The sequence below is a fragment of the Trichechus manatus genome, unplaced genomic scaffold, assembly GCF_000243295.1.
Source record: "Trichechus manatus latirostris isolate Lorelei unplaced genomic scaffold, TriManLat1.0 scaffold00011, whole genome shotgun sequence".
In the NCBI taxonomy this organism is placed as follows: domain Eukaryota; kingdom Metazoa; phylum Chordata; class Mammalia; order Sirenia; family Trichechidae; genus Trichechus; species Trichechus manatus.
Window position 1 is genome coordinate 29,476,251 of NW_004443947.1, and position 24,153 is coordinate 29,500,403.

Consider the following 24,153-nt stretch of genomic DNA (forward strand, 5'->3'; position numbering starts at 1 on the left):
CTATGCTGCTCTCTTAAAAACTGGAACTTAATTCCCCTGATCCCATCCCAGAGAACCTCCATGTCAATGGAAATAGTTCTTGCTGGTTTCTTTTTCCAAGAGAGGAGGCCAGATTCTGCTTCGTACAGCAGGACACATATGGTTAATGCCTTAAAGAACCCATGGCTTTCAAAATGTACCCCCTGTTGAGTTGCTGAGACCTTTGAGTGATTGCTGAGTTGCTGTTGCGATTCCCTGTGGGGCCCCCAGTGGTTCTGAAGGCCATTAACAAACTTTGTAATGTTGTCAGTTATCTAATTACCAAATTCTCCTTCCTACGGAGCCGCCGAAGTCTGCCTTCCTCTGCCTTCTATCTCTGTGCCTTAGTTCTGCCCATTGGATCCTCTCTCATCTCTCTTTTCAGTTTCAAAGCAAGAGAGTCACTTAGTGATTCAAGCTTCTTTGTTGAGAGAAAGAAAGAGCGAGGGACCATCTTTAATATATGACACTGTTCAAAAACGATTGCATAATCTACCTCCTTGCTAGTACATCTGAATACGCAAATGTGGTTTCAAAGGACTAGTGATCTGCACTAAGGCCTGCTAGTTCTGTGGTGAGCACATGCTTTAGTTCTGAGAACCAGAGAAAGAGGTTACAGTGTCTGCTCATAGAATGTACAATCGATTTCTTACAAAGAAACTGTGTTTAAGGATATAGCAGAAAGGGAGTTGCCTGCTACCTCCTTGGACTCTTAAACCAGGTCAGCTAGCCAAATGATGATTTGCCAAATACCAGATCAGTGAGTGACAAAGCCCAGAACTGAACCCAGGAATCTGGCTCCACAGCCTGTTCCTAATATAACAGCATTTTGTAAACTCTAAAATGCAACATAATGCATTTTGTAAAGATAAAGGTAAACATTGAGGGCAAGTAGGTCTTTGGTCAATTGATCTAAAAACCATTTATGTCCTATATCAAGGCTTCCATTACATGTACTATTTCATAACATTTCAAAATTAAGAAATTACAGAATGTAAAAAAGAACACATCTAGTTTCACCTAGGCAAGAACCCTCTTTATGGTCATCCAGCTCCTTCTTGAAGACCTGTATGGACTGGGAGCTTAATGCCCCCAAGGAAAGTTCACTCCATTTTGAGGTGTGCTTTCTGGATGAAAATTCTTCCTTCTGAGCCAAAGTCAGCCTTCTGTCCCTGTGCCTTAGTTCTGCCCATTGGATCCTCCTTCATCTTGCTTTTCAGTTTCAAGGCAAGACAGTCATTTAGTGATTCAAGCGTCTTTGTTGAGAGAAAGATAGAAAGAGTGAGGGACCCACGGCAGGCCAATGCTGGCATAAGGCTTGTCAACCGCTGGGCTAGTTGGTTCCTTGCCAACTTCACTGACTTCCGAAATTGGGGTGCTTCACATCTTTTATGTTCAAAAAGAGAAAACTTCCCATAGATAAAAGCAGCAAGGAAGGAAAGCTTCTAATTTTTCATTTTAAGAGGAGTTGGAGGAGGATGTTGGTAACAGGTGGACATTCCTTAGCTGTGAACGCTCCACTGATAGCCCACCATAAGGGGCAGCACCAGGGAGGGCCTGGCCCTTGTTCAGGAGGCACAGGCTGAATTCCCAGCAAGAAATGGTGCTCTCGAACTGAGCTTCCCTAGGGAGGAATTTTGCTCAGTGCTCCCATTACACAGCATAATGTTTTGTTGTTGTTGGGTGCTGTCAAGTCGATTTCCACTTGCAGAGACCTGATGTGACAGAGTAGAACTGTCTTATAGGGTTTTCAAAGCTGTAATCTTTATGGAAACATCACAGATCACCAGGCCTTTCTCTTGCAGAGCTGCTGGGTGGGTTTGAACCACCAACATTTTGCTTAGCAGCCAAGCGCTTAACCATTGAGTCACCAGGGCTCCTTCCATCTTTTTATCCTTTAGGAGAGATATAGGGTGCAACAGAAAGAATAACAAATAAGGAGCCAGAGACGCGAGTTCTTTTTGCCTATGTCTGTCACTCCGGGTCAACCTGGGTGAGACAGACCACCTCCTGAGACCTCATGGGCACACACTTGGGGCTGAACTCAATCAGTGTCTTGAACTTTTAAATCCAAGTTCCTTTCAGAATAAAGAGAAACCTCTCAAGCTCTAGGAGGTTTAGACCCACCTCCTCCACACCGACTTATGCCCCTTCCCCATCCACATCTACAAAGAAGACAGAAACAATCTTCTCTGTGTCACCACCAGGTAATACAACCTTTTTAATTTTTAAACCTTAACAACCTCAAAATGGAACTGGAAAAAAAAAAAGGGTTTAATAAGTTTCCAAATATACAATTATTAGAAGGCACAATGTGCCTTTTCACACCCAAGTTCTCATCGCCATTCTGGCCTCCATCCCCACATCTACCTCTGTTTAATTCTACCTCAAACTCCAGACCTTAGCACAATGATCATCTCATCAGAGAAGCCTTTCTTGACAACCTAAGATGGCCAAATTCTATTCCTACTCCTCCTAGTTAATACTTGTTAAGCATTTCCTATATCCCAGGTACAGATTCAAGAGTTTTATATATGTTAGCTCATTAAATCCTCAGGAAAACCTTATGAAGTTGGTGATGTTAGTATCCCCATTTTTCAGATGTAGAAACTGAGACCTAGAGTGGTTAAAAGCTTGCTGCCAGTCACCACGAACATTCCTTCAGAGTACTCATCAGAACTGTAAGTTTACTTTTATTTGCCTGATTATCTGATTAATCTCTGTTTCTCTCAAGTGCATACACTCCGTAAGGACAGGATTATGTCTATTTTACCCCAACTCTAACTTCAGGACCTGGAACCATGCCTGCAACATCAACAAATGTGCACAGGCTTATAGCAGTGATCCTTCTGCCCGGGCCACCCACTAACTCTCGAAGCAAAAACACCTGGGTTTGCATCCTAATCTTCTGCTTAGTCTTGGGAGAAATCTCCTAGTTTACTTCTCAGATTCTCACTTGTTCATAAAATGGGATTGATAATAGTATCTGTAGAATGATATTGCATGGATCTTTGCCTGTATGTAATGTACCTCGCACAGTATATGCAACAGCATGGACACTTAAGAAATTATAGCCGTTATTATTATCGTTGAAGATGATAACGACACTAACAACAGTAATCACTGCTGTCATAGTCCAATGGACTGTCTTGCCATTTCATACAAGGCCTCAGGAGGCAATCAGATAAGGTATTAGAACCTCATTTTGTTGATGGAATAACTGAGAAACAAAGAAATGAGCATTTTGGTCACACCGATCTAGACTGATGTTTTCTGACCTCCATCTGGTCTTTTCTCCCATCCCACACCGTTTTTATCTCCACCTCATTCCTATGTACTTCATAATATCCTGCACATTAGTAGCATTTTTATGCAATCATACAGTATTTACTTGATCATGGGATTGCTGTCTTTATCTGTGAAGTTCTGTGAAGGCACAGCCTTGTCTCCCTTATTCTCTGCCACGTCCCCAGTGCTTGGCATGGTGCCTTGCACACAGTAGGTGTTCAATATGTATTTGTGGCATGAATGAAAGAATAAATGATTGAATGAACCATCAAAAGCAGCTTAATACCCCTCTTCCTCCCTCTGCTCCTGCTCCCTTTGCTTCCACTGCCCACCCTGTGCCCTTGCTGCCCTCTCTACCTGGCCCAGGATGGCATTGAGGCGCTCCGATTCACAGTCCACCACCACCAGTCGCTCCTTTTTCTTCTCCAGGTCCTGAAAGAGCATCCGGTATCCCTCCTCTGTGGTTGTCAAAATGTTGACTGCTGTCACCTGCCAGTTCTTCTCAGCAGCTGTGTCGAGGACTTTCTGCAGTACGGACAAGCCTGGAGGTTGGGTGTGTAGGACAGAGAAGTGGCAGACAATCAGGACACACAGGCATCACCCCACTTCCTCCAGGTACCCACCTCCCTCAGTCCATGCCACACTCCTCCACCAAGCTCAGCTCCAGCTTCCTCTGACTGTGTAAGTCCTCATACATGGCAGCGCCTGATACACGGTGAACCAAACCACTGCTGTCAAGTCGATCCTGATGCAAGGGGTTCATGAAAGTTAATTGTTATTATTATTGGGCACTGTGTGTCCTAGTGTCTAAATAGGCATCTGGTAACTTGGTTTGCACCACTTGGTGGTGCAAATAGTTTGCGCTCAACTAATAACATAAAGCTGGGAAGTTCAAACCCACCTAGCAGCACTATGAAAAGAAGGCCTGTGATCTGTAAAGATTACAGCCAAGAAAACCCTATGAAGCACAGTTCTACTCGGTATCACATGGGATCATCATGAGTTGAAATCAACTTGATGGCAATGGTGTTTTTCATTTGTTTAACTGTTGATTAAATGAGTGAATGTTCAATATATCCTTAATACTTAATATGGTGTTTCATACACAGTAGGTATTCAACAAAACCATTGTGTTGAGTCAATTCTGACTCATAGTGACCCTATTGGGCAGAGTAGAACTGTCCCACAGGGCTGTAATCTTTATGGAAGCAAACTGCCACATCTTTAGCCTGTGGAGCAGGTGGATGATTTGAACTGCAGGTACTTCGGCTAGCAGCCAAACACTTAACCACTACACCACCAGGGCTACTTGTTAAATAAATGTGTACTGAGTACACTCTTCTAATTTATAGCTAAACGGGTAGAAGAGTTTGTCACTTATTGTTGCTTTGTTTCATGTTTGAGACTTAGATGCTGAGTTCATTTCCTCTTGGTGCTATAACAAATTACCACAAACCTACTAGCTTCAAACAACACAAGTTTATTATCTTACAGTTATGGAGCTCAGACATTTGAAATGAGTCTCACTGGGCTAAAATCAGTGGTCCTCGGGGCTGTGTTCTTTTCTAGAGGCTGTAGGGGAAAATCCATTTTCTTGACTTTTCCAGTTTCTGGAAGAGGTTGCCTGCATTCCTTGGCTCATGAACCCTTCCTCTATCTTCATAGCCAGTGATCACTGGTTGAGTCTTTTGCACATTGCATCACTCTGACTCTGACTCTGACTCTTCTGCCTCCCTCCTCCACGTGTAAGAACCCATGTGATTACTTAGGGCCCACCCAGATAATCCAGGATAATCTCCCTATTTTAAAGTCAGCTGATTACAGCACAACTGGAATAAACCAAAGCTTAGAAGTTTCCTGAATACAATCAAACACTTTGAGGGACAGAGTAGCAGGGCTAGGGGTCTGGGGACCATGCTTTCAGGGGACATCTAGGTCAATTGGTAGAACAAAGCTTATTAAGAAAATGTTCTGCATCCTACTTTGGCGAGTGGCATCTGGGGTCTTAAAAGCTAGCAAGCGGCCATCTAAGATGCATCAATTTGTCCCAACAACCTGGAGTAAAGAAGAATGAAGAACACCAAAGACATAAGGAAAGTATTAGCCCAAGAGACAGAAAGGGCCACATAAACCAGAGACTTCATCAGCCTGAGAGCAGAAGAACTAGATGGTGTCCGGCTAGTACCAATGACTGCCTTGATAGGGAACACTACAGAGAGTCCCGGATGGAGCAGGAGAAAGGTGGGGTGCAGAACTCAAATTCTAGTAAGAAGACCAGACTTAATGGTCTGACTGAGACTAGAGGAAGCCCAGAAAGTATGGCCCCTGGATTCTCTATCAGCCCAGAACTAAAACAATTCCCGAGGCCAACTCTTTAGACAGGGATTGGACTGGACTGTGGGACATAAAGTGATCCTCGTGAGGAGTGTGTCTCTTAGCTCAAGTAGATACAAGAGACTAAATGGGCAGCTTCTGTCTGGAGGTGAGTTGGGAGGACAGAAAGGGTTAGGAGCTGGTTGAATGGATATGGGGAATCGGGTGGAAAGGAGAAGTGTGCGGTCACAATACGGGGAGAGAAATTAGGGTCACTTAACAAGGTATGCATAAATTTTTGTATGGGAGACTAACTTGAAATGTAAACTTCATTTAAACTACAACAGTAAAAAAAGTAAAGTCAGCTGATTAACAACCTTAAGTCCATCTGCAACCTTAATTCTCCTCTGTCATGTAAGATAACATACTCACAGGTTTCATGGATTAGAACATGGACACCTTTGGGGGGTCATTATTCTGCTTACCACAGATGGTGATTTCAGTCTTGCATCAATCTTTTGTACATAAATCAATTCTGTCTCCCAGTAACACAGTTTATTACTCCCACAGTAACCAATATGGTGCCTGCCCTCCAGAATCATATCTAGATGGATTCTGCTAAGTCTTCCTCTCTTTGTTTCTTTTTCAGTACAGGTTATTTGGTGTGTTTGAGTCTTACATTTACTGAAAGTTTACTATGAGTCTGGTACTGTTCTACTAGTTTACCAGTACCAGTTGCTATCAAATTGATTCAGACTCATGGGGACCCCATGTGTGTCAAAGTAGAACTCTGCTCCATGGGGTTTTCATCGCTGTGAACCTTTTGGAAGCAGATCACCAGGCCTTTTTGCTGAGGCATCTCTGGCTGGGTTTGGAATGCCAACTTTTCAGTTAGTAGCACAGTGCTTAACTGTTTGTGCCACCCAAGGACTCCTCTACTAGCTTAAATAAAAAAAAAACAAACCTGTTGCCGTTGAATTGATTCTGACTCATAATGACCCTATAGGACAGAGTAGAACTTCCTCATAGGGTTTCCAAGGCAGCAACCTTTATGGAAGCAGATTGCCACATCTTCCTCCTATGGAGTGGCTAGTGGGTTTGAATCGTCGGCCTTTTGGTCGCAGCTGAGTACTTAATCATTGTGCCACTAGGGCTCCTTCTCTACTATCTTACCTGTTTTTAATTCACTTAATCCTGTTAGGTAGGTACTAGTATCATTATCCTTGTTTTGCAGACATGGGAATTGAGGCTCAGAGACATTCATTCAGTCATTGGCCCAAGGTCACACAGCTAGCAAGTGGCAGAGCTCTGATCTCAGTGTTCGGAGGTAGACAGAGCCCTTTCAACAGCGCAGGTGCTTCTGCAGGCCTCAGAGATGCTCCCTAAAAGCACAGTTATGTTTTTCTGGCTTTGCCACTTCCTGGCCTTCAGCTTCATTATGCTGCAAAGTTGTCCTGAAATAGTCCTTCTCCAGGTGACAACCACAATGGCTGTGGTCTGAGAAGGGAAATCATCAAAATAAGGGAGAGAGAAAGGGACAACTGACACAAACAGGGGGTTTCTGGTCTCTCTCTTTGCCTGCTCCTTCCCATGTGAATAATGTCCATCTAACTCTTCCTGAAAAAGCATTTTTGTAACACATCAGGGTAAGACTCCTCTCCCCCAGCTCCGAGGAGGCCTTGAATGATACATTCATTTATTTACACCGATAGTGACTAAGTTCTTAGAGGACCGTTTGGTATTCAAGGGGAAGGTGGGGAATTATAACGCAAACACTTCAGGAGCCAGAAAAAGGAAGAAAGTCCCTATCCAGAGTATCAGGAAATAGGGAAAGTGGTGTTTGAGCAGGTCACAGAAGAGTAGAAGGATTTACGCATGCAGATTTGAGAGGGGACCTTCATTCTAGAAAAAGGGATTAACATGAGTGAGGAAGCAGAGAAGAAAAAAGCACAGGAAGCATTTGAAAAATGTGAACTAAAATTAAATATTTAAGTAGGGGAAGAATTGCAAAAGCATGGAAGGTTTGATGATGATGATATGGTGAGGACGATGATAGTGGCTGATGTATATCAAGGATTTACTATGTGCCAGGCGCTGTGCACAAATCTCATTTAAATCTCACAACAACTCTGTAGAGATTGTTTTTATCCCCAGTATAGAGAGGAAGAAATGATGACATAGTATCCTTATTGCATAAATGTGGAAACTGAGGCATAGGAAGCTTGCCCAAAGTCTGTCTGGCTCCAGAGACTATGTTCCTAACAATCATGCTGTGAGCTATGAGACATTTGACTGAGGTCCGTGGGCTTTGAGTCTAGACTCAGAAGTTATGGAAGCTTGATGAGGCATACAGTGCCATGCGTGGAGAAAGGATTACTCTTTCAAAGGGTGTGTTTCCACAGTGTGAGTTAGAGATTAGCCACTGAGACATCAATCCACAGAAATAAAACTTTTCTGGATCATCTCTCCATACTTCTCAGGGAAGCAGGGAGACATCATTCTTCTTTCTGGTGACTTTCTCTCCATCCTTCAATTGGCCCCCTCCCCGACCCATGGCTTACCACGGTCGGCATCATAAATGTAGACAAACTTCTGCCACTTGTAATGGTCGATGATGCTAATGAGGGCATCCTGCAACTCAGGGCGCAGCTGAAGGACAAATTGATTGGATGTGTCAACAGGAAAGCTCGGGGTAATGAAGCAGACGTGGAGGGCCCCGCAGAAGGAGGTCAGCATGTTGACAGTCCTCCGCTCATAAAACCCAAAGATGGCATAGACTCCTTTGGAGAACTGGGAACAGACTGGAAGAGAAGAGAAGGATTAATGGATAGTAGATGCTGCAAACAAGCTGTCAGATGGTTCCAAAAGTAATTCATGCATCAGTCCATTCATCCAACCCATTACTCATCCATCTATCTATTATACAGCCACCCACCCATCCAACCAATCAGTCCATCCATCCTTCCAACACACCAATCTATCCAGCTGTCCATCCATCCTACTCATCTTTCCATCCCACTCAGTCATCTACCCATCCGTCTAATCCAATATTTATTAGGTGCCTCTTATATCCCAGATGTTGTCATGGTTATTAATTATAGAAGTCATGTATACAAAGCATTTTCATGTGTTATCTCACTTATCTCTACAACCATCCTGTTAATGTAGGAAAGGGAGGAGTGGGTCCTCTGTCAAAGGGAAAGAAAGTTAATGAATGTTTCTAAGTTAGCACAGCTAGAACGTATTTGAATTGGGCAGATATCTCCCAATCCATTGATCTGTCCATTACCCTGCCCAAGGTGAAGTATGAAAAGATGCTAAGAAGCGGGTCTGCCGGCTATTGCTGCTGATACAGGTTTAAGAAAACAAGTGTTTATTTTCCCAGCCTAGCCCTTAGCTTTCAGTGCACATTTTTCTGCTGATGCTTATTTTGTGTTTGTACATCCTGCTAGCTGATTTTCAGGCTGCCCAGTGTATCAGCCATGGCAATAGCTTAGCTTTGCAGACATCCCCACAGGATCCAGTTTGTAGGATCCCTGTGAAGTTACCAATCCTGGTTTGTAGTTGGTTAGACTGCTGGTTAGAATACAAGGCCAGTAAGATCAAGGTCAAACTCCAGGTCAGTCAGCTACTGAGCTGCATTTTAATATGTGATACAGGATGAGGGTTCATAGTCTGTCCTGGTCAGAGGATAAACCCCAACGCCAGCCTCAATGCCTGAAAATTAATCTCCCAGTATGGATAGTTAGGCAGGTGAGTCATTGTCATAACAGTATTTTAGAGCACTTTGCAGTCTTTTCACATATATTAGGCTATTTAGTCCTCATCACTATCATTATCAATTTGTTTTTTAAGATGAACAAGTTAATGGTCTTAGGTCTTCTGCTCTTTTTATCGCATTACCTGCTTTCATGACCTCAAATATATCCCATGCAACATTACTCCCATGAGATGCTCCTTAAAAAAAAAATAAAAGGCTTCTCTCGTCCAATACGTTTGGAAAATGATGTACACCCTGTCCCTACCTTGGAGTTTCATGTTGCACACTAGCATAAAAGATTGTGAGAGGGGCTGCACAAATGAATCCTGTTTAACTTTAAGCCCACCTTTGCCAAATCTATTTGTCCCAGAATGCTTTTTTGGTGCGTACTTATTCACATGCTATTGAAGATACTTTGGGTCATGCTGCACTAAATAATGCAATTAAACACTGGTCTCTGGTTGCCTACTGTGGGTCTTAGTTCCCAGTCAGTCCCTAGAGAGATCATCATCTCTTAAAGATTCGGGCTGAGTCATATAAGTCATCTGTCCAAACTCCCACCCACTCAAAACCAGCATTCCATCTATAGGAAACATGCAGATGATATTAGCACCTGCTTGCATGTTTCTGGTTACTGGGCACTCACTACCTCCCAAGACCTCCCAGTCTAGTGATAACCATTCTTTAAAACCAGAACCTCACGGAAGTCTGTTCTTAACCCACTCCACAGCTCCCCTCATATCTGAAGGTGGTGAGCATGGCCTCTAGCTGTGTGGCATTTGGTTTTCAGCAATGAAATCCATTCTCCACCCCAAAGCTAGAAGCATCTTATTAATTCAAAACAAAACAAAACAAAAACAAACAAAACACATTGTTTCCCTTCCTTGTGCAAAACTTCTTAAAGGGTTATTTTCAGGTTTCCCATTGCACACAGGAAAACCCCAAACTTAGGACCACGACACAGAGCTGGAGGAGTCTGCCCTCTGCCCTCTCCTACCTGACACACTTTGCTTCTTGTTTTTTACTCTAGCCACACTGGCCCTTGCTCAGTTCCTCAGGGCTGTGAACTCATTCTGCCTTGGGAGACTCTGCCTTGGCTGTTCGCTTCCTCTGCCTGCAATGCTCTTCCCTTGCCTTTTTGTAAGGAGGATTCCTTCTCAGCAGTTATACCTCAGCTCAAATCTCACCTCCTTGCACAGGCCCTCCTTGGCCATCTCATCTAAGTAGTATCTCTACTTGGCCATCTCATCTAAGTAGTATTTCTACTTGGCCATCTCATCTAAGTAGTATCTCTACCCTGTCCTGTCTTAATTCCTTCCCTTGCTGAAGTCATCATTATATGAAATCATTTTCTTTTTTCTCCTTTTCTTTTCTGATTATTATAAATATATATATATCTAAATATATATATAACCCCCAAGATTTGTCATTTCAACATTTTCATGGGTACAAGTCAGTGACACCAATTACATCAACCACACTGCAGCCATCACCGACATCCGGTGCTGAATTGTCCATCACCATAAACAGAAGCTCAGTGCTTCCTGTTGTTTTTGCGTGTTGTCAAGTAGATTCCAACTCACATTGTCCCAATATGACTGAGTAGAACTGCCCCATAGAGTTTTTTGGGCTGTAAGCTTTATGAGAGCACACTGCCAGGTCTTTCTCCTAAGGAGCCGTTGGTGGATTTTAACCCCCAAACTTTCAGTTAGCAGCTGAGCACTCAATGATTGTGCCACCAGGGCTCCTCAACGCTTCCTAGACAATGTGAGATCTTTTTTTTTTTGTTTACTTGTATATGTTTGTCACTGCTTGGGTCAATACAAATTCCCTGGAAATAGGGGTCGCTTGTGTGCCCCTAGACCAACATGGTGCCTGGGACATAGCAGATGCTCAATAATATTTGCTTCATGAATAATGAACACATGCTGAGTGGGACACAGGACCCACAGGAGGAGATGAGGAGGAGCTGAACCCCAACCGAGACGACTGCTGGGTCACCCTGGGCCTGCTGTTCTAGGTAGTTGTCTGATCATTAGCACCTGTTTGGGTAGTTGTCTTCTGAGGTGGCTGTTCATTCCCCACCACTCTCGCTATTTTCTCCTTCACTCTAATGAGGACACTCTTTCCTTTCACAGCAGACAATAGGCACTCTCTTAAAATGTCGATTGCAATTGCCAGAGCCAAGACTTCCGTAAAAATGGATTTCTCCACCAGGAAGCAAACATTGTATATATTATTCTCCCCATGTTAAATATGGATTTGTCAAAATGCACAATCCATCTTACAGGGTAAAGTAGAGATGGGGAGCACATAAACCCCATTAAAACATTATAATATGCTCTCTACAGTATTTTTAGGATCTCTTCTCCCCTCGCTGCAATGAAATATTATCCTGTGGGATAGGAATCTTATGTTCCAGGTCTATTCCCTCCTGTCATCTTCTTGGTTTCACACATTTAGCTGGGCCTCTGGGGCCTTGATGGCTAGTGTTTCTTGCTAGGGCTTTAGAAGCACAGGAGGAAAGGGTGTGATGGGGGTGGAGGAAGCGGGAGGAGGTAGAAATGATCAACTCCTAAGACTCAGAGGAGGCCAGGATATTTTTTCCCCTCTCAAATTCCATCCCTATTTTTCCCTTCCGCAAATCTCTCTTTCTTTAAACTGAGTGCTTTATCCTCTAGGGCTGAGAGGGTACATTTTACCCCCTACTTTCTAAACAAATATGGCTCAGAGTTGCCTGACTTGGATTTACACTGAGTAGACACTGGCCCCCAGAGTGCTTCAACGTTTGACCTTCAAGCTGTTAAACCAGAGCAGCAACAGAGAGCACAAGACTCTAGGCCAGAGGCCTGTGGGAGAGTGCATTCACTGTTTAAGTGTTGAGAAATATAATTAGTAGTTGTAAGGCATTTCTTTGAATCTGTCACAATAAATATTCAACAAAGAGAGATAACGTGGTCTTGCAGAAGAAGTACTAGACTAGATGTCAGAAGATTGGAATTTGTTTTTGGTTTTATCACTGTAAAACACTTGTGTGACCTTCAGCAAATCCCACACACTCCTGGGCCTCAGTTTTCCCATCTGTAAAATGCTGGTTTGACTCCACGATATTTAAAGTCCTTTCAGGCTCCAACTTTCGAGATTCTACTCTAATTAATTGGAAAATGTTTACTAAGTAGAAAACACTTTAGTTTTTCAGTTTTTTGCTGGTCAAGCGTTTTGCAGGAGAAGTGCTCTGAGTTCCTGGATTTGATTGTAGCAAAATCCTGGCACTAAATCTAGATGCTTATACTTCCTTTCAGAGCCTTGAATTTTCTTTAAGATAGAATTTTTAACCCACTGTGTCATTTAGCTACTTAGTAGAGAGTGGATGAAAGGAGGCAATTAGTAAAGGGGGCTAGAGATGAGGACTATCATCAGATGCGGCATTCAGGAAAGAAGAAAAGAGAATGTTGAAAAGCAGAATCAGAGCTCTGCTGTGTCCTGGTCTGATCATAGATTCTCATCATGATGGTGTTAAATCAGAGTAGGCTGGGCTGTATGGTGTCTTCCATTTAAGAAAACAGTGGTGGATACAGTGCCTTCTGAGAGTAATAAATAAGAGCTAACATTTGAGCACCAAGTGCCATATACCACACCAATGACTTTCCTATGCATCAATCCCTTTTCATGCCACAAGGTAGGTTACAAATTAGGAAAGAAAGGCCAAGGACCAGCTCAAGGCAAAGATAAGATCTCAGCTCTACCACTCTGACTACAGGATTTCCCTCTGTGATATACCACCCTCCACAATGTCAGAAAGAAAGTCTTGGCACATAAGCTAGTTTTGGTTTCTGGAAAATCCTCCCATGTAGTACACTGCCTTCTCCTGATACCAGATAATGAGGAATTACTGCATTAGTGCCTACTGATATTAAAACAAACAAACAAACTGGGTGGTGCACTTCATGTATATCCCCCTTTCCTCCCTAGGAATTCTGAAGAGCACGTATACACATATTGATTCTTCTATTTGTCCAGCCACCACCCCCAGCATCATCTAGCATCTACTGCTTGTAGACACTATGGTGAAAATGGGAGAGACAGGCAACTAGCCCGGCAATAATCACTCAGTATAGTGCTCTGGCAGGGATGAGCACAGGGTTCAGTCAGGGACATCTAGCCCCAGCCTTCAGGGACCTCAAAGCAGTGGCTTCAGCACTGAAAAGTAAGCAGGCAGTGTTAGCTAGGAGAGGGGGTTTGGTGCAGCTGTGCGTGCAGAGTATTCCAGGTAGAAGGAACAACAGCAGCAGAGACCTGGCAGAGAGAGAAGAGACAGGGCACTCTCGGGGAACCCTGCCAGGGTGTCAGATTCTGAGGTTCACTGCCTCTAACAGATTCTGTAGCAGAATGTTTCCAACAATCAGAGCCAGCAGAAAAAGAGGACAGGAATTCCCTCTTGGAGAGGCGGGGGGCAGGAACCGGCAAGGGCAGGAAACCCACGAACTGGATAGTGCGGGCTGTCCAATTCCATCCTCCGTTCACTCAGGCCTCTTTGATAATCTCTCCCTGTTAAGGCACCATCCACTTAGTATCAACAAATCTCCAAGCCCTGGGCACTCGCCCTGACAGCTCTCTCCCCGGAAGGGAACTCCTGGTATTAGCAACTCCTTTTTTATTGTCACTTCATTTAAGGCCTGTCGCACTGACATTTCTCCTTGGCTCCTGGCGCCAGTCCCTGGGAATGAGGTAGCCTCGCTGTAAATAGTGGATTAATGAGCTGACAGGACAGTTTGTGTGGTGACAGAAAGTGTGGGTGGTGGCGGGACTTTTAGACACTCATGTCTGTCCCTGAATCATTCCATCTTCATTGGAGGGAATCACATTCTTGATCTGATTCTAACCTTGTGACATTAAATGTGCTTTATCTCTATCATTCAGAAGGTAATCAGAGTTCCGCTTTACCCCTTTATACACTCTTGCATCCTGGATCAAATACTTAGCGGACATGCAAAGAATTATCATAATAGGTATAAATTGTTCCTCTCCCTCTAAACCTCATCACAATTACTTAGGATTCTGATAGTTTCAGGGAAGCTGGGGTTTCCGTTATTTACTAGATAAAACGTATTCATTTGCTAAATTCAACAAATATTTATCGAACACCAGAAACTAATATCGCCAGAACATTGGGATACGATGCTGATACAAAGAGAGACATGTTCTCTGCCTCCACAGAGCTTACCAGGAGTCTAGTTAAGTTTTACATCAAGGGAAGTAAAGGAGAATTTGAGAGAGTAATAAGGGGACCAAGAAATCAAACGGCACATTTCATTGGGCAAATCTGCTGCAAAAGACTCTTTAAGGTGTTAAAAAGCAAAGATGTCAGACTGAAGACTAAGGTGCAGCTGACCCAAGCCATGGTGTTTTCAATCACTGCATAAGCATGCGAAAACCAGACAACGAATAAGGAAGACCAAAGAACTGACACCTTTGAATTATTGTGTTGGCAAAGAATATTGAATATACCATGGACTTCAAGAGAATGAACGAATCTGTCTTGGGACTGTCCAAGCAGAAGGACCAGTTTATCCAAAGTTTATCCACTGAGGTGAGAGAGAGAAGAGAGAATTGGAGAAACTCCAGGATAGTCAGCATGGCTGGGGTGCGGGATATGGCACAGAGTTGGGGGTGGATGAGGACCTGATTGTCAAGGGCCTTGTGAGGGCTGCAGAAATTAAGCTGCTGCATAATGTGTCAATGTGGCATTTCGCCTTGGCTTTGGAGTCTTCTAAACTTCCTGGAGCCCAGCTAGGAGATGACAGCAAAGGGAGATGCAGAAGAGAAGCAGTCGCTGCTACTCAGATTTGTGTATTTATTATGAAACATGGGTATTAATTACCAGGCACTGAAAACCAACGAGATGTGATGCTGCAGATGAGGCTAAGAATTAGATCCAGGCTGGGCTCATTGGTCTTGGAATTTAGACTCACCTTGTAGGCTGATATATCAAAGCTGGGCAGCGGGAGGGAAGGGCAAACAACCTGATAGACTGTAGGTTCTGCTGAAAACTCCTCAGGTGTCCAATGTCATTCCAGAGAAGCAAATTCAAAGAAGCAACTCTGAACAAGCCTCTTACCCTCCCTGAGTTACATTTTCCCCATCTGGACAACAGGAGTTTATACTAAATCAATGCTTCTCAAACTTTTTGTTAAGTACCTCTAACAGAAGAGGAACCTGAGCATATTCACTGGGGAGCTTGGAGGTGTAGTTCTAGAGATGGGGAGTTTTTATTTATTCTTTCTAGCTTTCTTCAAGCTATCTACTAATCCACCTGTCTAAAAAATGTTTACTGAGCACTTAGTATATGTCAGGAAGCAAGCTGGGCTGGGGAATACAACACAGAATAAGATAAGTGCCTGCTCTCATGGAGTTGAGGTTCTAGACAGGGCAGAGAGGGCTAGGAAGAAAGGTCTGGTGATCTACTTCCAAAAATTAGCCAATGAAAGCTCTATGGATCAGAACAGAATATTCTCTCATATAGTGCTGGAAAATGAACCACCTGGTTGTAGGTACTACACAATAGCCACAACAATGGACTCAAATATGCCAGTGATCATTAAGAAGTTACAAGACCGTGCAATGTTTCATCCTGTTGTACATGGGGTCGCCATGAGTCAGAGCTGACTCAATGGCAGCTAACAACCAAGTGTTACGAAGAAAATAAAATGGGATGATGGGACATTGAATGTCTGGGTTACTTTAGGTAAGATGTCAGGAAGACTCTCTTCGAGGACCTAACATTTGAGCTATAAAATGGATAGTGGGAAGGAGCTGGCTGGACAAAGAGTCAGGGAAACAGTTTCAGACAGAAGAAACAGAAAGTGCAAAGATTTTGAACCAGGCCAAGGAACAAGATTCATGAGCTTGAGAAACAGAAAGAAGGCTAGTGGGGATGTAGTGTAGGAAGTGAGAAAAAAAAGGGCAGAGATGAAGGTGATGAGAAACAGATCCTACAACTCTTTGAGCAAAGTCAATGCTTGTCTAAGCTCTATGGTGCTTTGCATGTGGCTTGGGTACCTGTGGAGCGCTAGCACATCACCCCGGTCTGAGATGGTCAGTACTAGTGATCTCACTAGACTATCCAGCTCTAACATCCTATGGCTCAAGTCAATGGAGGAGGGAAAGAATAGAGAGAAGGTTGTTCTGACTCAATAGGATAACTTGGAAAATGGAAAAGGGACTGTCTTCTGACTTACATGCAATGGGACTACAAACTTAGGACACTCAGTGAGTTCATTGGGTTACAGTGTAGATGCTGTTGTTCTCAGCTTGCTTTGGGCTTTGGGCCTTCATTCTTGCTCTTGCTCCAGCCTACATAGTCCTTCCATAACACCCATGTATCATTATCGGAAGAGGATCTTTCAGAGATATTTTATACAATACACAATGTATATATGTATACTGTCTTCCTTAACTTACCACTTAACCCAAGAACAGTCATAGAGTCACAGGGCACAGATTGTTAGCATTGAAAGGCCCTTCTTCTTCTCCAAATCCTTTCTATTCTTTAAAGGCTTAGCTCAAATGCCACTTCCTCCATGAAACCCTCACTTATGCCTCCCCACTCCTACTTGTAGCCTAAAGGTCTCTGTCCTTCTTTTAAACATCCCTAGAAGTTTGTGCCTCTTACCGATTTTTATCTAGCATTTGTGCTTTGCTTTGCTGGGTTTTTTAATTGCAAGAACAGAAATCAGTGCAGGCTAATGTAAAGCAAAAGTTTGTTGGGAGGTTGTGAGGGAGCCCCAGCTAAAATTCTTGACCTTAGAGAAGACAGAAGCTGCAGCAGCCCTAGGAATCTATTGTTGTTTGGAGCCATCGAGTCAATTTCTACTCATAGTGACCCCATGTGACAGAGTAGAACTGTCCCAGAGTTTTCTTAGCTGTAATCTTTGCAGAAGCAGATCGCCAAGTCTTTATCCCACAGAGCAGCTGGGTGGGTTCAAACCTCCAATCTTTCAGTTAGCAGCTGAGTGCTTAACTGTTGTGCCACCAGGGCTCCATTTAGGAATATAGATGTCAGGAATTCATAGAGTCTCTCTGGGTGTCGACATTGCCCTAGCTATTTGTGAAACTTCCTCATATTGCTCAAAAGTGGCAGAGCACCTTAGCTAAATATCTTACTAAGATGGCAGCCAAAGGAAAATGAAGGTGCTCTGAACAGGGAAGGGATAGATGCTGGGCGTAGCAACCCAAGAGATGTCTACTGAATTTCTATTTGTTAATATTTTATAATGTAAGTCAAAGACTAAGGCCCAGGTTAGGAGCTCTGTAAATGTCACATACAACCGAACACTGAATTTTAAGTAAGGAGCTGTATCTAATTCAATTATTACCCGTCTCCTATGGGCTAGACACTATGGTCTGCACTGAGAACAGAGTGATGAATAAGACAGACGATGCTTCTACCCTCATAAAGCTTACATTAATCTTTACAGCTACTAGGGGACTCACGTAGTGACTTACATAATATTTTTGGTATATGAATGAATGAAAGATGAATGAGCAAAGGCAAATCATTCATCTATGTCAATCAATTATTACTGTCCTTGGCAACTGATCCCATCTTGACACCATGGCATTTCTTGCATTGGATGGACTAGTTATTTATTATTTATATTATCAAGTAACCTTTTGTGTACAGTCATGCACCGAATAACATCCATACAGGCAACTCTGGACAGCGTATATATCTGTAATGCCTTTTTTTTTTTTAAAAAAAAAGGAAAAGCAGCTCTCCTTTTGTTTTTTATGGCCCCCTAATGCTTTATAAAACCCCAAACCCCTAGAGTGAATGAGCAGCGGGGCTCCAGGACCCATCCCAATACTCAAGCTCCTTCTTCTTTTCCTGTTCCTCTTCTTCCTCTTTCCCCTCCTCCTAGCTTCATTCACTGGTGCAGCAGCCATGCAGCTGGTCACTCCTGGCACTGGGCAGCACCTGCTGATGCTCCTCTGCTCCTGCCTTGGACGCTGGCAGAGATGCCAGCTGGGCCCAGGGCGCTCTCAGACTCCCAGCTCTGGGCTGCTGCAAAGGCTGCACACGATCAAGAAGTGGCTGCAACAACAGGGCAGTGGCAGCCAGGGGCGCCACTGTCAGCCCCGATCCTGGCACCTGCACCTGCACATCTGCTTCCTAGCCTGGTCCCCAGGGCCACCTCTCCACACCCACCCTCCTCTGCCCTCTGCCCTGCACCCAGGCATTAGCAAAGTCCTGCAGCCTCCGCCTGACCCGAAGCCGTATACCCAGCAAGGCTGGCCGTCTGTATCCAATGGATACAGCTCTTGGGCTTTGTCTGGGGGCTCCCAAAAGGTTTTAACATAATAGGCTTTACAGGGGTTGGTTCATAACTATGGATTGTATGGGAACAGCCTGTACATGATATGGTATTCACACAACATTCATATCACATAATGTCCTATTTCACAGAATGTATTGTGGACGTTAAGTGATGCATAACTCTATATCTCTTCACCCTTAACTGAGATGTAAGCTCTCTTGAGGGTAGAGACCCTCCATGTCTTTAATTTTTCTTGGTATGTATACTATCCTGTACTGAGCAGAATAGGGAAGAAACATAAATTCTTGTTGATGTTACTTGCTTAACATTCTTTTGAATTAGGGTTGACCACCTAGCATCCATGAGCCTGGGGGTATACAATACCCCACTGTGCTTCAGCCCACTGAACTCTGTCACTTTCTGTTATCGTAGGTCATCAGAGAATGAGAGCTATGCTCTTGGGCTGGCACCAGAAACCCAACCAAACTTAATGTATTTCTCCCACAACACCCAGTCACCCCAGCCAGTGCTCCCCAGGCAAGAGCTTTACATCCCATTATATTACCTCAACCCTTGGGATGTCCAATGGGTTCAAATGAGAGCGTTTTTACCCTGTGTGGAAAACTGCTTAACATCATTATGTACCCATGTGTCATTATGGGAAGAGAATCTTTCAGAGATTTTTTTCATATAATACACATATCAGCAGGGACCAGTCCCTGGAGAAAGACATCATGCTTGGTAAAGTAGAGGATCAGCAAAAAAGAGGAAGACTCTCAACAACATGAATTGACACAGTGGCTGCAACAATGGGCTCAGCATTAACTGACACAGTGGCTGCAACAATGGGCTCAAACATAACTGCGATTGTAAGAATGGCGCATGACCAGGCAGTGTTTCATTCTGTTGTACACAGGATCTCTACGAGTTGGAGCCGACTTGATGGCGCCTAACAGTATCAACAACAGCAATACAATGTATATATGTGTACTGTCTTCCTTGACCTAGTACTTAGCCCAAGAACAGTCATAGAATCATAAGGCACCAATTGTTGGCCTGAAAGGCACCTAGTCTTGAGGTCCTATTGGCCTACACAGATTTCTGATTAACCCCACTTTAAAGTCTATTTAATTTACGTGGCCTTGGTATATGCAAAGCCTAGTGCCGAGGGTATTGCTAACTGCAGGTAGAGCCACCTACTTGGCATAATGTTGGTGTACTGGGGACTTCCTACCACTTCTCTGTTCTAAGTGACTAGGAACCACTTGGGAAAAATCTTCTTCTTGTTTCTTTATTATTATAGTTATATCACCTACTGAGTGATGTGCCAAATCCTGTTCTAGGCACTTCACATGTATTTTTATCATTTACTCCTTACAAAAACCTTATGAAATTTTTTTCTTTTTTCTATTTCATGCATGAGGAAACTGAAGTTCAGGGAAATTAATTAATCTTCTAAAAGTGCTTCAGATAGTAAGTAGCAGAGCTGGAATATAAATCCAGCTCTGTCCATTCCAAGGCCTGTGCTCTTAACCATGCTATCCTGTCCCCCTGAAAGTCCATTAGCACAAATCAGAGCTTTCATCCCTGGATTATAATAACAGCCAACACTAAGTACTTACTATGTGTAGGTATTATGCTAAGTGCTTTACATGAATTACTCATTTAGTACTCATTTAAAACTATGGGGTACAGTATAATTAATATCCCCATTCTAGAGAAATCGGAAGTTAATTAACTTGCCCAAGGTCACATAGAAATTAAGTAGCAGATTCAGAATCCAAACACAGGCATTCCGACTTCAGAGGGGGTACTCGGATCCTTTATGCCCGTCATCAGCAAGCTTTCTCTGTAAAGGGCCAAGTAGTAAACATGTTGGGCTTTGTGGGCCGTACAGTCTCCGTTGCAACTACTTGACTCTGCTATTGTAGTTTGTAAACAACCATAGATGATATGGAAATGAATGAGTGTGACTGTGTTTCAGTAAAAACTTTATTTTCAAGAACATATATTGGGCTAGATTTGGTCCATGGGCTGTTGTTTGCCAACTCCTATTCTACACTATGCTGCTACTGGATTGTAAGATGGATGAAATGCTGACCTTTTCAGAGAGGTAATAATAACTCATAATGTACTATACAATGTTCAAATCTCACACATCTATCTTCTCCATGTGAATACCCAGAAGGGAGGGAGGGCAGGGTTGATGGCTGCTAAGCCCATGTACAAATGAACAACTCTGCAAGGGTCATGCAGCTGGGGAATAATGGAAATGGGCCTGGAGCTCACGTCTTCCTGTTCCATATCTTGTGGTTCTTTTGTGGTGACTCTGGTAATTCACACTGTGGGGAGTGCAGGGGAAAGGAACCCTGAGAGAGCCACAGTCAATGGTTGATGTCCCAGTTTGACTGAAGACTGCTTCCTGGCTTCTATACTAAAGCCAGTGGGGCTGCAGAGCTCACAGAGGCAGTCCAACGTGTCTGACTCAAGAACAGTAATATGGTAGTAGATGGGGGCAGTTCTGAATTCCAGACTTCCTGTCCTAAGCACTGGCTGACTTGGACTAGTGGAGGCTAGTGGCTACAGGCCACTCTGATGAGATGGCAAGGGACACTCTAGCCTTGAGACAGCAGGTGCATTCAGAGGTTTCTTTAAAAAAGTGGGCGTGTCCCAGGGTCCTCACAGCATTGTGGCCGGATCCTTTGGGGCCAGGACTCAACCACATGTAAGGACTCTGTCAGGAGTGTTGGATCAGGGGCTCAGTCTGGAGGTGGGGTGAGGGGCTCTGTTTGGGTCAAAGGTCAGGACTTTGATTTGTGGCTGGAGTCAGGGCTCATTCAGCGTTGGGTTTGAGGGCTGAGGCTCAGGCTGCAGTCCAGGGTTGGGGTGAGTGCTCAGTGTGGGAAAGCATTGGGTACTCAGGCTTGTACTGGGGAGGGGGTGTCACAGAAGAGTCCAGGTGGGATCTAAATATACCTGGCTCTGCCTTCTGTACATCCCTTGTGAATTAGCACACTAACCAGTCAGAGAAGAAGGAATAAAAGCAAAGACACAAGCCAAAGGGGAGGGGTATGGGAGAGATCAGCCTCATAGCTTCCCCTCCATGTGGTTCAGGCACTCCCTCCCTCACAGAACAACTTCTGCTGGTTCATGGATGGACCACCTCTGCCAGGACCACCAGGTAAATCATTCGTGAAATGAAGCCAGACTCTTCCTTCGGCTATCTCGATTCCTGTTCCCTGGATGAGTGGGAGAAAAAAATATCTTTCATTTCTTACTTGTTATTCTTTTTCTATGAAAATCATACATGCAAACGGTTTTCCTAAGCCAAAAGGCAAGCCTACAGGGCAATGCACACCCATAAACTTGATTGGCACCTGTCAATCAAGGCTAAGCTTTATTAAGATCCTCAAATGACAGCCCGAGGGTGCCCTAAGTTAGCGAGACACATCTTCCAGCTACGGTGTGCCTGCTGAGGAGATGAAAGGCCCAAAATAAAGCAGGAAATAAGGCTACAGAAGACAATGGGTTCCAGGTCTCAAAATCCAAATAACACTACCAGAAACCAAATCCCACCTCATCTGATATCTGAATTCACTCCTGCCCTCTGCCCTCTGCTGATCTCCAGAGCTGAAAATGAATCAAGTTCAGGGGAGGATGCAGAAGAAAAGTTGAATCATTTTTCTTTTTACCCTTTTACTCCACCATCTCAGCAAAGCACGTTGAGAAAAAAAAAAAAACCTCACAGTTTCAACTCATGACCACCTCACGTGTGTTAGAGTAGAACTGTGCTCCATAGGGTTTTCAATGGCTGATTTTTTGGAAGTAAATCACCAGGACTTTTTTCTATAGCCTTATTTCCTTCTTTATTTTGGTCCTTTCACCTCCTCAGCAGATGCCTCTGGGTGGACTCAAACCTACAACCTTTCAGTTAGCAACCTAGCAAGTTAACTGTTTGCCCTACCCAGGGACTCCTTGCTAAGACTGTAGCGCTTAAAACAGGTAACTACCAACAAACCCTTGCTATGAACATGCAGTGATGTCACTAAGGGAGTGTGGGAGGTGCGGGCCACACTGGGTCACACTATCAGAGGGAGTGACACCAAAATGACTGTCTAGAAAATTTTTGTGTAGTGTTCCAACAGTAATTTATTAATTTGCATAAAAATATCCCTGTAGTTAGTTATAACAACCAAGACATTTTTCATAAGCCCAGCTTACGTGTATCAGTATACCTACAAGGCTAAAACTCTATGCTAATTTACTTTTTGAACCTTCTAATGTGCTCCAGTCAGAGCTGTCATTATTACTCAATGACAATGATGCTTAGAATCACATGGTTTCCTCTGTATGAGCTACAGGCATGCACTGTTGCTTTCATTGCTGCTGTTTTTATAGTTGCTGATTTTGTCAAATTTTCTGGTGTTTTAGCTACAATATTGTGGTAATCAGTATTTGTGAACCTATATTGATAACTTTTTTGAGAATGAAGTAGTAACTAAAGGAAAAGAAGGAGTGATATACAGGAATTATGATTTATGAGTAATACTAGTTTAGTACAAAAAAATGTTACTAAGAATTCCGTATGGTCTGGCATAGGAGGAGGTCCATGGAGGAGGTGACACCATGAGTTTCCACACTGGGTGATACCAACCCTAGTGATGCCACTGTGAACATGTATTCGCTTTCTCCTTTCAACCAGGATGTAAAGAACAGTTGAGAGTCTACTACTAAAGCACTTTGAAATCTAAGGCTGCAAGCTCCTGGCCCCCTGTCTATCTTTCCAACAGCATTGCTTCCATGCCATGCCCCTCTGCCTCGCTTTATGTTGGTCTTTTTTATCCCAATCTTTCAGAGCACTCCAAACTGTCTTGTCTCGGGGCTTTTGCATGTACTGTTCTCCCCCTAGAAAGTGCTTCCACTCTCTTTAAATGCTTACGTGCTCTCTCTTAAACGCTCAGCTTAAATGCTCTCTCTTCAGAAAGGCCTTCTCTAAAACATGCATCCTGCTGTTTTATTCTCTATTGCAGTACCTTGCTTATTTCCATCATAGCTTATCTCCATCTTTAATTATCCCATTTAATTTTTTGGTTATTTGTATAATTTCATCTCCTCCACTAGGGCAGGGACCATGTCTGTTTTATTTGCCCCGTCTTCCTGGCATCTAGTACAGCACTTGGCACATAGAGGGCACCAATACATAGTTGCTGAATGGAATGAATGAATGAATGGACAAGCTGCTGATTCTCTAGAGGACCTTAGGCAAGTCACGTCCCCTCTTGGGTTCATTGCCTCATTTGTAAAAGGAGGGAGATTCAATGAACTCTAACAGTTTCCCACCAGTAACAGTCCACAATTTCTCATTTACCGTTTTGTAGTTGGGGGAATTAAGGCACGGAGACAGAGAGCACATGGTGTCCCAAACTAGGGCCTGGAACTCAGGTCTCCTGAAGAATT

The 24,153-nt window shown here is 43.6% G+C and overlaps 1 protein-coding gene across 5 annotated transcripts in view; it reads right to left on the reverse strand.

Moving 5' to 3' along the window:
• GRIA1 (glutamate ionotropic receptor AMPA type subunit 1) overlaps positions 1-24,153 on the reverse strand; it is a 379,118-nt gene that overhangs the window by 186,663 nt on the left and 168,302 nt on the right. For 4 of the 5 annotated variants that reach the window (XR_001121565.1, XM_004371280.1, XM_004371281.1 and 1 more), the window contains 2 exons: positions 8,181-8,420; positions 3,664-3,848 (listed from right to left, as the gene is read on the reverse strand). Coding sequence is in view for 4 of the 5 variants with exons in the window: in XM_004371280.1 (XP_004371337.1) it covers positions 3,664-3,848; positions 8,181-8,420 (425 nt within the window). In the remaining variant the exon portion in view is untranslated. The remainder of the gene's footprint in view (positions 1-3,663; positions 3,849-8,180; positions 8,421-24,153) is intronic. The other variant, XM_004371282.1, reaches the window with a different exon arrangement.